The 17,037-nt window shown below is 42.5% G+C and overlaps 1 protein-coding gene across 1 annotated transcript in view; it reads left to right on the plus strand.

Moving 5' to 3' along the window:
- LOC129851209 (voltage-dependent calcium channel subunit alpha-2/delta-3-like) overlaps positions 1–10,913 on the plus strand; it is a 66,061-nt gene extending 55,148 nt beyond the window's left edge. The window contains exon 38 of the mRNA XM_055917595.1: positions 97–10,913. Coding sequence (XP_055773570.1) covers positions 97–189 — 93 coding nt within the window. The 3' untranslated portion in view covers positions 190–10,913. The remainder of the gene's footprint in view (positions 1–96) is intronic.
- The last annotated feature ends 6,124 nt before the right edge of the window (positions 10,914–17,037 follow it).

Raw genomic sequence — 17,037 nt, forward strand, 5'->3', positions numbered from 1 at the left:
ATCTGTATATTGTCTGAACCATATAGATATATAGTGTATGTATTAATTCATTTCTATGGTCTGAAACTCCTGTGATGCCCCCTGTGTCTGATGCAGGAGAATGCCATGGAGTGTGGAGGAGCAGCATGCCTCTCTGCCCCCCTTACAGCAGCACTGCTCCCCCTACTGGCCACTCTCATTAGCAGGTGACCACACCGCCCTCGAGGCCCACCGTCCTGGACCCAACACTGGAGAGATTGATAGACTGGCGCACCATCAAATGCTGACAACGCACAGGGAGCCTCGCCAACAAGAAGAACTTGCTCATAACTAACTGAGTTGCGTATTACCAACAGAGAGACGGACCAATTGTAAAGCATCTCCCTGACCAGCAGAGAAATAACAAATTAGACGACATTGTTCAAGAGAAACAGAACAATATTCCAAGGGGAAAACGATATGGACATTAGACAGAAAAAATACACCTGGGAGCAGCAATGAACGGGTTTCACAGGATAACAGAAAGGACACAAGATCAGTTGGATAACAAAGCCAGCACTCTGTGATGTAGGAACTATCTTCCTTTATGTGCAGTCAGTGAAAGCATTACCATGTTGATTTAAATCTCAGTTGGTTCACTCCACATTAGAGTTCCAAAATACTTCAATACACTCTCACAGCTGTAATACGCTGACTGCAAGCGGCAGGACAGGATTTTACAGAATAAAAGATCCACTTTTCCCTACGTTCAAACAACATAACACAGGCAACGATATACAGATATACAAATCACAATATTTGACATAATTTATTTGCATGAGACAAAGTCCACTTGATCAATAGTTATTGCTCTGGTATCCTATGGTGGCACTGGTGATGATGAGATCTATAGTGCCACTACTTGGTCTGGTGCAGCCATCTAAGGTTGCAGTGACTTTATATTCACACAGCTTCTAAGGACATACATAAGGTTTACATACCACATTTCATTGCCCCTTGTCCATCGGCTCAGTTCTTGTAGCCAGTTGCCCATGGTGGAATTACCTGCAGGGCTTGACATTAACTTTTTCTGCCACTTGTCCTTCAGACAAGTAAGACAGATTTTTTACTTGTCTGAGCGGTTAAGGAGAACTGGCCAAAACCTCCCTCTGTTAAGGTGAGTGCAATGCAGATACTTGCAAAGGCTATAAGCACAGCGTTCATCAAAGCACAGCTTATCTGCCAAGATCTGCCTGCAATCTCGGCTCTGCCTTATATCAGTTTCTCAGAATTCTGGTCAGAGTCTTGTAAGTAGGCACAGATGTGAGCAATTAGTTCATGATTTAGTAGTATCTTCCCTTACAGGCTGTCCAGCTTCACCACACTATCCCCATCCTAGGTGGAAAAGACCGTCCCTGAGTTGTTTCAAAGCCATGTGGTAACTTTGGACTACGCTGGTGGCTGCCAGACTTGCACTGGTCATGCTCCCCGAGACCGTTGGGCCTTCCTCCCACTGAAAGAGATGCTGCTTCCCGTTGCTGAAGAATGCCGGAAGTACCCTCTCGTAGAAGCTGGAGGTCAGATGACCACTCTTGTGTGCTATATATGCAACAGCCCTGGATGCAGAACAGCCTCTCTCCGGGAAAATCCACAGCAGACTGGAACCCCGGCCGGTGATAACCCATGGCTTGACCTCCAGTCAGCGGGAAGGCCTGCGAGGTTGGGCAGGAAATCTCTCTCTCTCTCCCACCCAGCCGGGTCGTACCGGAGTCTCTGCAAATAAACAAGGAACAAAGGGTTTGAGTTGTTTGAAATGCACCACAGTTTCAGGACCTCTCTCTGCCAGTTCTATGCGGCACAGGACCTCTAAAACCTGGGTCTAGCACTTGGAAAGGGTGTTTGTAGCACCTCTGTAACTTAGGACATAACCCCCGCTTCTTAGCCTTATTTCGAACCCAAACCAATTCACCCACAGATTAATATAGGAAATTGGCCCGAAAATCAAAGTTAGCTTTCTGCTGACTGGAGGCACTAGCTTGGTGTCTTTTCACTGACCACTAATGTAGACAAAGTGTCATCCAGCCACAATACATATTCACTGACAGATGTCATTTTTTCCCTGTGATCTATGTCAAGCATCACATCGACTAGAAGAACAATTTCTTAACCAAACAGCACTTTGTATGGGTTGAACCCGGTACATGCATGAACACTACTACGATAGACCATCATGACATACGGTAGAAGAACATCCCAGTTCAACACACTGTCCCCCATCCTGGATGGAACAGACCGTCCCTGAGTCACTCCGAAGCCATGTGGTCTCTTTGGACCACGCTAGTTGCTTCTGGTCTCGCACTGCTCGTGCTCACCGAGAAAGTTGGGCTCCCGTTGACCTCCCTCCCATTGAAAGAGACGCTGCTGGCGCCTCCCATTGCTGAACAAGACCGGAAGACCCCTCTCGTGGATGCTGGAGGTCAGATGATCTCTCTCATGTGCTAGATGCGCGCGAGCAACCCATCTGACTGGGGATGATAAGCAAAGGTTCGAGATTTGTGGAAGAGATGTTCTTGAACAGTACGACCGGACATAATAATGTCATCCAAATCAACTAAATGGGTGGTCTACTGTGAATCTTCTAGGACTACATCCATCAACCTCTAGAAGGTACTTGGTGCATTGCATAAACCAAAACGTAAAACGTTAAATTCAAACAAGCCCCGTCTGGTGGAAAACACAGTTTTTGATCTGTCTTTGGGGTCCAACCCGACTGTCTCAAGGGTGGAGAACCAGCGAGCCTTGTTCAAACTGTGAAGAGCATCGTCAATTCTCCGGAGCAGGTAAGCATCTTTCTCAGTGACATCATTGAGTCTCTTTTTTTTACCAGAACGACAGGGGCTGTCCAGGGGCTACATGAGGGGCGGATGATGCCATGCTTTAGCATCTGCTAAATGTGGTCTACGGATTCCTGTTGCAGTTGGAGGGGGATCCTGCGCGGGGCCATTTAATGGGTTTTGCGTTACCGGTATCTATCTGATGCATCGTAAGGTGAATTTGCCCTAGATCCGTGTCTCCTGTACTAAAAACAGAAGTGTGCCGATGGAGCAGTTCACGAATGGAATGAAGTTCGGCGCGTTCAAAACCTCTCTTTTCCAAACCAAATTGTGCCACAATGGTGTTTACAGACCAGGAAGGGGTGATGCCCTATTCTCTCCGCTTTTCGAATTCCACTATTTCACTATCTACCTCTTCCTCGGTGAATAGAGTGGCAATTTCCATGCCCCGTTTAAGAATCTGGTTCTCATCAGTCATATTAATTATACATACTGGCATAACCCCCTGGTCAACTGTACACACGACGTGAGCCACCAGGACATCACAATGGTTGAGCAGAGAGGAAGAGGGTTCCAGCATACCTTTGGTGTACTTGTTGGGAAGACCTTCAACTGCCCAACCGGGTTAATTACTTCGCAGCGGGGTGAGACTACTGTATCATAGTGAACAGTAACACGTTTGGGTTGGTTAGCATCATACAACAGCAAGAGAGGTAGCTTATTTCCCATTAGTCGGTATCATCTTCCATATCAATCACATCACCAAATGTAGCTAGAATGTCAGTGCCAAGCAGAATGTCTTAGGGCAGGATATCCACCATAAGAATTCAGTAACTACGACTAAAGACTCAAATTGACAACTGGTCTGCCAACGGCCCAGGATCTACATTTCCCGCCCATTCGCTACAGCTACTTAGCCCTGGTAACACATCAACTCAGTGCCTCCATTAGTTATTTTTAGCTATGGAAACAACTGAAGCTTGAGCACTGGTATCAACTGGTAGACGATAGTCCCACCCACTTAGTTTAGCATTGAGGTACACCCCGGAAGTGTTCTTGTCACATGGAGAGGCCAGTCTAGAAGGAGGAGGAAGGGGGGGGGCGAGCATTTGGCCTGCCGTACACACCCCCTCTAGTTTCCCGGCAGGTAGGGGCAGTTTCTTCTCATATGACGATTACATCCACATTCCTAGCAGAATTCGCTTCGGCCTCTGTTCCCTCAGTCATAAGCAAACCCACTTTGTTCCCTAGTAGCGGGCCTAGCAGACGAAGACTGACTCGCCAGTCCCCACTACATAAATAATCAATAAAATTATCACGTGTAAACATATCCAGAGTAGTGGCATCTGCAGTTGGGTACTCTTTCTCCATTAACCGACGTGGAGCATTACCAAATTCACGGGCTGTTTCGTTATGCAGCCTCCTCCTAGCCAGGAAGTTAGCACAGTTCCCATTGTGACTGTCACAAGGGTCTAAACATTTCCCCATAGCATTTTTCAACTGTGTGTAGTCACTTCTATGCTCAACGGAAAGACCGCTATAAATGTCTCGAGCCCGCCCCGATAGTAACAAAGACATATATTTTAACTTGAGCCCAAATTCCAATTGTTTACCTTGGCAGCCATTTCCAACTGTCCAGCCGAAACAGACCATTCCAGACCCATACCGGTAAATGTTTCTGGCATGAAGACAGGGCGCACCGACTGCATGTTGCGGGGAATGGCTGACCATTATGTGGAACGGGGGCTGCCATCTGATCCTAAGTTTGGTGTGTCCTCATGGTCTGACATATATATCCCACTGGTGCCACCAGTGTAATTAAGCTTGCTAGACCACACGATAGGTGGGGCAAGTACTGGATTGAGCAGAGTAGTTTGAGCCACCATCTTTGTTTGACCGGTATGGTCCAGCAAGGATTGGACACGAAAACTCAACACAGATATAGAAAACAATGATCGTTATTAACAACACCATTTCATAAGACAGGGTGCCTGAAATGCTAGGTGACCTACTACATTCATAGAACCCCCTACTTTGAACTACACAGTCTGGAATCCCCTTTCTGTTCGCCCCACATACCCCATGTTATATTTTTTTAAATATTTAACCAGACTAGGCCAACGAAAGAGGACATCTGACATGATATTGAACGTTTAAATGTAATATTTATACTCAGCGAAAGCTGAGACTCCCCTCTCTTTAAAACAGTAACAGTAGTTGTTTTAAAGTTGTGTTTTAGCTGCGATTACATTTTGAAATCTTGCTCAACTGTCATGTGCTTTCACATTCAGAATGAGTCTCTCCCTTCACTCCGCGCACAAAGTAGGGAGAGAGTGAGAGCATACAGCGAAAACAGGGACAGAACATAGGACATGACAATAACACATGCTGCTAACGGCTAAATATACTGAACAAAAATTAACGAAACATGCAACAATTTCAAAGATTTTACTGAGTTGCAGTTCATATAAGGACATCAGTCAACTGAAATATATTCATTAAGCCCTAATCTATGGATTTCACATGACTGGGAATACAGATATGCATATGTTGGTCACAGATACCTTAAAGGTAGTGGCATGGATCAGAAAACCTGTCACTATGTGGTGCAACCATCCTTTCCCTCATGCAGCGCAACACATCTCCTTCGCATAGAGGTGATCAGGCTGTTGATTGTGGCCTGTGGAATATTGTCCCAGTCCTCTTCAATGGCTGTGCGAAGTTGCTGGATATTGGCGCGAACTGGAACACGCTGTCATACACGTTGATCCAGAGCATCCCAAACATGCTCAGTGGGTGACATGTCTGAGTATGAAGGTCATGGAAGAACAGGGACATTTTCAGCTTCAAGGAATTGTGTACAGATCCTTGCGACAAGTGGCCGTGCATTATGATGCTGAAACATGAAGGCGGCGTATGAATGGTATTACAATGGGCCTCAGGATCTCGTCATAGTATCTCTGTGCATTCAAATTGCCATCGACAAAAATGCAATTGTGTTTGTTGTCCGTAGCTTATGCCTTCCCATACCATAACCCCAGCACCACCATGGGCACTCTGTTCACAACGCTGACATCAGCAGACCGCTCGCCCACACAATGCAATACATGTGGTCTGTATTGTTAAAGGCCGGTTGGACGTACAGAGAAATTAACATTCAATTCTCTGTAAACAGCTTGGGTGGACAGACCATCCTGCAGGCAGCCTGCCAACTGCACACTCCTTCAAAACTTTAGACATCTGTGGCATTGTGTTGTGTGACAAAACTGCCCATTTTAGAGTGACCTTTTATTTTCCCAGCACAATGTGCACCTCTGTAATGATCATACTGTTTAATCAACTTCTTGATACACCACACATGTCAGGTGTATGGATTATAATGTCAAAGAAGAAATGCTCACTAACAGGGATTTAAACCAATTTGTGGACAGAAATTGAGAGAAATAAGCTTTTTGTGTGTATTGAAAGTTCATAGGATTTTTTTATTCCAGCTCAAGAAGCATGGGACCAACACTTTACAATCTGCCTTTATGTTTTTGTTCAGTGTAGTTAAACACCGACGTAAGTAGCCAGACTAGGCTACATGATATGTTTTGAATTGGCTATCTATTATTATTTATTCTATAGGCTAGCCTACCTGCTGCTGCAATGTCTCTCTCTCCTTGAGCAACAGCCCCCTCGACCTTTACTGACCAAACAAACCCTGTTAGATGACCAACAATCTGCTATAACTGGGCAAATAACTGACTAACTAGCAAGGAATAGCAACAAATGTGCACAGGTGTCTAAACAAGTCTCTAGTTTTAAATTCAAACCTGCTGGCTCCTGAAGCCCCCATGAGATCCCAAATCTAGAAGCAGTTTAGCTAACGCATTAGCTAGCAAGCAAAATGCTAATTCTGTTTTACAAGAAAACGTCTGAGATTACGCAAACACTGTAGCTAGCTAGCTAGGCCTCCTCAGCACCAATGTTATTTAACTGTCATTGAAGTTGGTGGTCACTACTGGTTTCAGATGACGAGTAAAACTCTCCGCCATGTTTGGTGTTTTGGTAAGGGCTCAGAGTGACGTCACGCACCAAAGGAGCCTCAAAACCAATCACGACGGATAAGGAACAGGGAATTGTTAATTGTTTCCTTGTTTATTTATTTATTTATTTTTTTTACCTTCTTTTCTCCCTAATTTCGTGGTATCCAATTGCTAGTAATTACTATCTTGTCTCATCGCTCCAACTCCCGTACGGGCTCGGGAGAGACGAAGGTCGAAAGCCATGCGTCCTCTGAAACACAACCCAACCAAGCTTCTTAACACAGCGCACCTCCAACCCGGAAGCCAGCCGCACCAAGGTGTCGGAGGAAACACCGTGCACCTGGCCACCTTGGTTAGCGCACACTGCGCCCGGCCCGCCACAGGAGTCGCTGATACGCGATGAGACAAGGATATCCCTACCGGCCAAACCCTCACGATGCTAGGCCAATTGTGCGTCGCCCCATGGACCTCCAGGCCAGAGCCTGGGCGCGAACTCAGAGTCTCTGGTGGCACGGCTAGCGCTGTGATGCAGTGCCCTTAACCACTGCACCACCCGGGAGGCCTCTTGTTTTTTTAATCAAATGAATACATTTTTTGATGCTCCTGGACACATAATTAGTGATGTAACCTGGAGTCATAGGGTGTTTCGGGTCAACATCACACACCCTCGTGCAGGCGACCCAACCAGGTTTGATCAGATCCTGACTTGTCTCTAGGTAGCATTGCGCTGCTCCCGATGGGTCTCCTCTCTTGATCCAGAGACATTGTGCTGCTGATGGCTCTTCTCCTCTTCACTCCCTTGATGCCAAGTGCGCTGCAGGCTCTGTAGAGGGATTGCCCAGCAAAACCCTTGGAGCCTACCTCGATAGGCATGCACCTAGCCTTCCAACCCTGCTTTTGACAGTCAAAGACTTGTCCCTCATACTTTGCCCTCTTCCTCCCATACGCCTCCTGAAGACGATCTTCCCAAGGGACTGACAGCTCAAAAATAATTATGGTCTTTGTGGACTTTGAGACTAGGGTTATGTCTGGTCTCATGGTTGTCTTGACAATGTGCTACAGGAACTTAACATGGCTCATCACAGTCATGTCTTTGATGACCGTAAAACGTTTGACGCTGATCGGCCATTGTGAAGTGGATTTACAAAGGATTTAAATGGACACGTACAATCTGATTTCAAGATTTATCAATAACCCTAAATTTAACAATGTTCCATGGGCCTACACACTGAATTTGGTTTTATTTGGACCTATGGTTCATGAGAATACCTTTTTCAAAGATTTTCCAAATGTCCAAGATGGAGGAAAATCTACCCTAATAGACCTTATGATTCATTGAGGAAAATGTGTGCAGCATGAGGAAAAACACCTACATACAAAGTTTCCTGTCTCTAGGTGAAACGGGGCAGCAGATATGAAGGTTTAAGTTATACTGCTTTTAACAGCGCCACCTATAGGCCAATCAGTGGCATTCTTTCTTACCAAGTTACTCTAGTTTCTGTGTGCAAAATTAGAAAAAAGTTATCAATCTATGCTTGAGTTATTTGACCATGTCAAGGGGTAAAAATTTTAAGAATAACAAAAGGTTTCACAGCTTCGCTCTGGATCACTAATAAAGGATGAGAAAGCACTGTGACAGCAATGATGAGATCCTGAGCGCGTTACAGACCCCTCTTCGGATGCCAGAGCAAAGAAACCAATATCCCTGTACAAGCACTGTAGAAAATAACAAGAGTTATGTAAAGGTAGTCATATGAATTAAAAGAACAAAAAGAATCCACCTTTTAATAAAAGAGTACTATACGATTGAAAAGAAACTGTAAAAAATATGGTATAGAGATGCGATTGTACGATTTTAGAGGTAAATATTTGTAGCTTTATTTTGAAGAATATAATTCTGTCTTTTGGGATATGGAAGGGATCATGTAAAATAACAGAGAAGAGAGGATGGTTGAAGTCAATGTATTCTGCCTGCTTTAAGTTTTACAGCAGAGAACATCTTCACCAGATTAAAAAGATGCATGTGAAGGATAAAAAAAATACATTTAAGTTACGGGAAAGGAATAAAGTTCAGAGCTCTGGCTGTAAAATGAAAATATGAACATTTGCATGTTTCAATTTTTTATTGTAACCAATAACCTTTAATGCTTACCCCGATCCCAAACCCCTTCGTTTGAGGACGCTGCTACTATCTAAATAAACACAAATCAATATTTTTTATCTGTCTTTCAGCTCCAATTCTTTACTTAACTTCAACAGTTGCATTTATGTGGGTGTTGATTTACAGTTACCCTAATGCAATTAGCTAAACAAATGAATAAAAAGCTACTGTATTTAGCCCTTACGGTTTATCATAATGATCTTACACAAAAACATGACAACTAGTAAAACATAAAATAAGTACAAATACAATCACTGAGCCAGGTGATAATAGAGAGCAGTGATAATACTGTAGCCATTCTCTACATACAACATCCTGTAAGAGGCTCAAAGGGTGTGGTGCAGACATAGGACATTTTGCGATCAGTAGCCACAGTGCTGTGAAAAAGTATTTGCCCATTTCAAATGTTCTCTACCTTTGCATATTTTTGATACTGAATGTTATCGGATCGTCAACAAAAACCTCATCGTAGATAAAGGGGACCTGAGTGAACAAATAACACAAAAATTACATACTTATTTAATTTATTTCAGAAACAAAGTTATGTAGCACCCAATGCCCCTGTGGGAAAAAGTAATTGCCCCCTTTCACTCAATAATTGGTTGTACCACCTTTAGCTGCAATGACTCCAACCAAACGCTTCCTGTAGTTGTTGATCAGTCTCTCACGTCGCTGTGGAGGAATTTTGGCCCACTCTTCCATGCAGAACTGCTTTAACACAGTGACATTTGTGGGTTTTCAAGCATGAACTGCTCGTTTCAAGTCCTGCTACAACATCTCAATTGGAATTAGGTCTGGACTTTGACTAGGCCATTCCAAAACATCCCATTTGTGGCTTTTTAGCCATTTTCACTTGATTGTGTGTTTTGGATCATTGTCTTGCTGCATGACCCAGCTGCGCTTTAGCTTCAGCTCACAGACAGATGAGCTGACGTTTTCCTGTAGAATTCTCTGATACAGAGCAGAATTCATGGTTCCTTCTATTAAGGCAAGTCGTCCAGGTCCTGAGGCAGCAAAGCATCCCCAAACCATCACACTACCACCACCATGCTTGACCGTTGGTATGAGGTTCTTACTGTGGAATGCAGTGTTTGGTTTTCACCAGGCATAATGGGACCCATGTCATCCAAAACGTTATACTTAAACTCATCTGTCCATAGAACATTCTTCCAAGAGTCTTGACGATCATCCAGGTACTTCCAGGTGCTTTTTGGCAAACTTGAGTCAAACCAAGGAAGCGTTTGGTTGCAGGCATTGCAGTTTAATAAGGTGGCACAACCAGTTATTGAGTGTAAGGGGGCAATTTCTTTCACACAGGGAATTGGGTGTTGCATAACTTTGTTAATTAAATAAATATATAAGTATGTTTCTTTTTTTGTTATTTGTAAACTCAGGTTCCCTTTATCTAATATTAGGTTTTGGTTGAAGATTTGATAACATTCAGTATCAACAATATAGAAAAATAGAGAGAATCCGAAAGGGGGCAAATACTTTTCACGGCAAATACTTTTCACGTCAGTGTAGAGGAAGTCAGTAGGCTATCCTGCTGGGCTGAGGTTTCTGGTGTGTCGGGGATTGAGCTGTATATGTGGTACATATCAGACTAGATAAAAGAAACAGACAGTTTCACTTGAGACATTTGAAAATACACATTGTACATACTGTATTTAGACACGAAGCGTGAAAAATGCTAAAGTTTGTATCATTGATTTGCATTGGATTTGTACTACAAATTGTAAAAAGTTAGCATTTGGAAACAGTGGCCAGGTAAATAAAAGCAAAGCATGGATTGTTGTCATACCTTGTCAAAAGGATGCTTACAGGGTAAGGAAACCAGTGTGTAAATGTGTAATTATGTTTAACTATCCCTCTAACTGACGTTCCTACAATGCATTTGATGTGATATCAATAAACTTTTTATTTTAAAGAAAACTATGATTTTGTCATCTCTTAATATGGCTGGGGCAGTATTGAATAGCTTGGATGAATAAGGTGCCCAGAGGTGCCCGGAGTAAACGGCCTGCTCCTCAGTCCCAGTTGCGAATATATGCGTATTATTAGTATATTTGGATAGAAAACACTCTGAAGTTTCTAAAACTGTTTGAATTATGTCTGTGAGTATAACAGAACTCATATGGCAGGCAAAAACCTGAGAAAGAATCCAACCAGGAAGTGGGAAATCTGAGGTTGGTCGATTTTCAACTCAGCCCCTATTGAGGATACAGTGGGATATTGGTCATGTTGCACTTCCTAAGGCTTCCACTAGATGTCAACCGTCTTTAGAAACTTGTTTGAGGCTTTTACTATGAAGTGGGGCCGAATGAGAGGGGAATGAGTCAGAGGTCTGGCAGAATGCTTTGAGCTCGTGACGCTCGTTCATGTGAGAGCGAGCTCTGTTCCATTTGCTTTTCTGAAGACAAAGGAATTCTCCGGTTGGAAAATTATTAAAGATTTATATTTAAAACATCCTAAAGATGGATTCTATACATTGTTTGACATGTTTCTACGGACTTTAAGGGAACTTTTTGACATTTTGTCTGCTCCTAGGGAACGCGCTTCGTGACTTTGGATTTGTTTACAACAAAAGCTAACAAAAGTAGCTATGTAGACATAAATGATGGACATCATCGAACAAAACAAACATTTATTGTGGAACTGGGATTCCTGGGAGTGCATTCTGATGAAGATCATCAAAGGTAAGTGAATGTTTATAATGTTATTTCTGACTTCTGTTGACTGCACAATATGGCGGATATATTTTTGTTTTGATTGGGCTCTGAGCGCCGTACTCAGATTATTGCATGGTTTGCTTTTTCAATAAAGCTTTTTTTTTTAAATCCGACACAGCGGTTGCATTAAGGAGAAGTGGATCTAGAATTCCATGTATAACACTTGTATCTTTGATCAACGTTTATTATGAGTATTTCTGGAAATTGATGTGGCTCTGCAAAATCACCGGATGTTTTTGGAACTACTGAACACAACGCGCCAATGTATACTGAGATTTTTTGATATAAATATGACTTTTACCGAACAAAACATACATGTATTGTGTAACATAAAGTCCTATGAGTGTCATCTGATGAAGATCATCAAAGGTTAGTGATTCATTTTATCTCTATTTCTGCTTTTTGTGACTCCTGTCTATGGCTGGGAAAATGGCTGTGTTTTTCTGTGACTTGGTGGTGACCTAACATAATCGTTTGTGGTGCTTTCGTTGTAAAGCCTTTTTGAAATCGGACACTGTGATGGGATTAACAACAAGATTACCTTTAAAATGGTATAAGATACCAAGGAATTTTAATTATGAGATTTCTGTTTGAATTGGGCGCCCTGCACTTTCACTGGCTGTTGTCATATCGATCCCGTTAACGGGATCGCAGCCATAAGAAGTAATTAAGAAACAGCTTAGGCAGCAACATCTGGGGCCTGCTTGAAGACTGAGAATTAAACCAGTTTGGTCCCAGGTGGACAGCCCATTTGAAACCAACATTTACATCCTACTTATTGCCCTAGTGGGAAAATTGAGGACTTGGGTCCCAGGTGTTACATCTGGGTAACCAATTTGGGTAAACACCTGGGACCCATGCAGGTAAGAACTCAATTTGCCCATTAGGAGAACTTATGAAGCCCAACATGGCAACCACATGTGGGGCCAACGTAGTTATTGAGGACAAAACTTTGTGGGCCCCTTGTGGTTAATCTTTATGAAGGCTCAAGTGTTAACCCTTCCTTAACCCACTTGGGTTCAAATCTGGGGCCCACATGGGTTATCATACATTTGCCCACTGGGGTCCCTCAATAAGACCAACATGAACCAACATAAAGACCAACATGGCAACCACATGTGGGGCCAACGTGGATACTGAGGACAAAACTTAGTGGTCCCACTGTTGGGTTTCTCTAATGGGGCCCGTGGAACAGCCCTTCATTAACAGATTTGGGTCCCACATGGAAATGTTGACTGAAAAGGTGAAGTGAGATGGATTTTTGTCCGTTATTCTGCAATTCTCTATCATCGATAAAACATTTGATCTCAAAGTTTTGTGTTCGCAAAACGAAAATCTGTTACAAACAGAGTGGACTAAGTTTTGCAGACTACCCTTTGGCAAAGGTGTTGTTCAGAAGGAGTGCAAGGGCAAATTGAGTTAGTGCACACGTGCACTTCACAGAGTAGGTGTTCCCTAACAGAAATGTACAAATCCATGCTAGAAAGTGCCAATAGGATCTCGCTAGTTTGTGATTGGCTCTGCCCACCTCCTTGCTTGTTCTGCCCAACTATGATCCACTAGGATTATTTTGTTCCCATTGGAAACGACAGGCTGTGGTCTATCTTGGTTTAGTTATACAAATCTTTGCCTACATCTCACAGAAAAGGATGTGAAGGGGACATTTTTGTATCTAAGAAATATATTTTTTAAATGTAATGTCTTTGATCACCCTAAAACATTTCCAGTTGATAGGTCATTGTGAAGTGAATTTCCAAAGTATTTAAAATTAAAAATCTGATTCCCTGATTTATCAATAACTCAGCCATCTCTGAACCAATCATGTAGCTTAGCTAAATTAAGAGATGTACCATGGGCCTACATACCGAATAAGGTGTTATTTGGACCATTCCTGAGAATACGTTTTTCAAATGTTTGAAAAGATTTCCAAGATGGAGGAAAATCTACCCTGTCCTCGAGGCAAATATGTTCAGCATGAGGAAAGAACCTACATACAAAGTTTCAGGTATCTAGGTCAAGGGTATTAAACAAATGTTTCCCCGGGGGCTGCATTCGGTCATAAACGAGGTCCGGAGGACCGCGCTGACAATTATTTATATTTCCTTCCCGTGAAAAATGTCCCTAAATAGTCCTCTATCCATCGTTTAAAAATGTTTAACTTCTCTAGGATATGGGGGACGCTACCGTCCCACTTGGCCAATAGCCAGGGAAAATGTAGAGCGCCAAATTCAAAAACATTATATCAAATCAAACTTTCATTAAATCACACATGTAAGATACCAAATTAAAGCTACACTCGTTGTGAATCCAGCCACCATGTCAGATTTCAAAAGGCTTTTCGGCGAAAGCATAAGATGCTATTATCTGATGATAGCACAATGTCAACAAAGAGAGAGTAGCATATTTCAACCCTGCCGGCGCTTACTCAAAACGCAGATATAAAATATAAAACATGCATTACCTTTGACGAGATTCTTTTGTTGGCACTCCAATATGTCCCATAAACATCACAAATGGTCCTTTTGTTCGATTAATTCCGTCCATATATATCCAAATTGTCCATTTATTTGGTGCGGTTGATCCAGAAAAGAACAGCTTCCAATTTGTGCAAAGTCACTAAAAAATATCTCAAAAATTACCTCTAAACTTTGCCAAAACATTTCAAAGTACTTTTGTAATACAACTTAAGGTATTTGTAAACGTTAATAATCGATCAAATTGAAGACGGGTCTATCTGTTTTCAATACAGGAGAGCAACAAACTAACCCTACGTTTTTTAGTCTTGCGCAACTCTCAAACAGTGCACATGATGTTACACTGCTTCCTGATGGCCTTCTTCTTCTTTACACAAATGAATAACCTCAACCTATTTCCTAAGACTGGTGACATCCAGTGGAAGCGGTAGGAACTGAAAACAGAGTGATTAGAAATCCAGTATTCCAATGAAAACTCATTGAACAGACAGTGACTTAAAAAAAATAAAAAATAATAGTTAGTCCTCGGGGTTTTGCATGCTACATAAGTTCTATTATACAGATATGATTCAAACAGTTTTTGACAGAAACTTCAGAGTGTTTTCTATCCAAATCTACTAATAATATGCTTATTTTATGTTCTGGGGATGAGTAGAAGGAAGTTGAAATTGCCCACGCTATTTAACCAAATGTGAATTTGCTGCCCCCTATCCTAGAGAAGTTTTAAGCTCCCTAACTGTCTAGCTTACATTTCGGTGATTATAAGCAATCTAGACAGTTAAGAAACAATATGAATGTAAGTCTATTACTGTTTCTAAAGTTTCGATTTGGTTTTAGTCATTTTAAAGTACAGTGAAATCGGAAAGTATTTAGTCCCATTTACTTTTTCCACATTTTGTTACGTTACAGCCTTATTCTAAAATGGATTAAAACGTTTTCCCCCCTCACCAATCTACACACAATACCCCATAATGACAAAGCAAAAACAGATTTTTATAAATGTTAGCAAATGTATAAAGAAAAACACTGAAATATCACATTTACATAAGTATTCAGACCCTTCACTCAGTACTTTGTTGAAGTACCTTTGGCAGCAATTACAGCCTCGAGTCTTCTTGGGTATGATGGTACAAGCTTGGCACACCTGTATTTGGGGAGTTTCTCCCATTCTTCTCTGCAGATCCTCTCAAGTTCTGTCAAGTTGGATGGGGAGCGGCGCTGTACAGCTATTTTCATGTCTCTCCAGAGGTGTTCGATCGGTTTCAAGTCTGGGCTCTGGCTGGGCTACTCAAGGACGTTCAGAGACTTGTTCCGATGCCACTTCTGCGTTGTCTTAGCTGTGTGCTTAGGGTCATTGTCCTGTTGGAAGGTGAACCTTTGCCCCAGTCTGAGGTCCTGAGCGCTCTGGAGCAGGTTTTAATCAAGGATCTCTCTGTACTTTGCTCTGTTTATCTTTCCCTCGATCCTGACTTGTCTCCCAGTCCCTGCCACTGAAAAACATCCCCACAGCATGATGCTGCCACCACCGTGCTTCACTGTAGGGATGGTGCCAGGTTTCCTCCAGACATGACGCTTGACATTCAGACCATAAAGTTCAATCTTGCTTTCATCAGACCAGAGAATCTTGTTTCTTATAGTCTGAGAGTCTTTAGATGCCTTTTGGCAAACTCCAAGCGGGCTGTCGTGCCTTTTACTGAGGAGTGTCTTCCGTCTGGCCACTCTACCATAAAGGCCTGATTGGTGGAGTGCTGCAGAGATGGTTGTCCTTCTGGATGGTTCTCCCATTTCCACAGAGGGACTCTGGAGCTTCGTCTTATTGACCATCAGGTTCTTGGTCACCTCCCTGACCAAGACCCTTCTCCCCCGATTGCTCAGTTTGGCCGGGCGGACAGATTTAGGAAGGGTCTTGGTGGTTCCAAACTTCTTCCTTTTAAGAATGATGGGGGCCACTGTGTTCTTGGGGCCCTTTAATGCTGTAGACAGTTTTTGGTACCCTTCCCCACATCTGTGCCTCGACACAGATCTGTCTCGGAGCCCTACGGATACTTCCTTCAACCTCATGGTTTGGTTTTTGCTCTGACATGCACTGTCAACTGAGGGACCTTAAATAGAAAGGTGCGTCTCTTTCCAAGTCATACACAGTCAATTGAATTTTCCACAGGTGGACTCCAATCACGTTGTAGAAACATCTCAAGGATGATCAATGGAAACAGGATGCACCTGAGCTCAATTTCGAGTTCCATAGCAAAGGGTCTGAATACTTATGTAAATAAGGTGTTTCTGTTTTTGTTTTTTATACATTTGCAAAATTTTCTAAAAACCTGTTTTAGCTTTGTCTTTATGGAGTATTGTGTGTAGATTGATGAGGACAAACATTATTTCATCTATTTTAGAATTAGGCTGTAATGTAACAAATGTGGAAAAAGTCAAGGTGTCTGAATACTTTCCGAATGCACTGTATGTTGAGTCCGTTTTTCCCCACTCAAACCAGCCGTATGTTTGAAACTCCTGCTCGAGGTGAAACGGGGCAGCGGATATGAGGGTCTGAGTTAGTCTTCTTATAAGAGCTCCACCTATAGGCCACTTGGTGCCATTCTTTTTGACCAATTACTCATGGCCTCTCATTTATGTGTGCCAAATTAGAAAAGGAGTTACCAATCTATGCTTGAGTTATTTGACCATGTGAAGTTATTTGACCATGATGATACTGACCTTGTGCTTTGATGAATTGGAAGGTATCTAGAAATAACAAAAAAGGGTCACTATGCAAATTAGCCATTAAAGACAATTCTTGAGACACATTTTTTCAAAACCAGTATCAATTGGCATGAGTCACAGTTCTATAGTAACATA

Source organism: Salvelinus fontinalis, chromosome 3 (genome assembly GCF_029448725.1).
Source record: "Salvelinus fontinalis isolate EN_2023a chromosome 3, ASM2944872v1, whole genome shotgun sequence".
In the NCBI taxonomy this organism is placed as follows: domain Eukaryota; kingdom Metazoa; phylum Chordata; class Actinopteri; order Salmoniformes; family Salmonidae; genus Salvelinus; species Salvelinus fontinalis.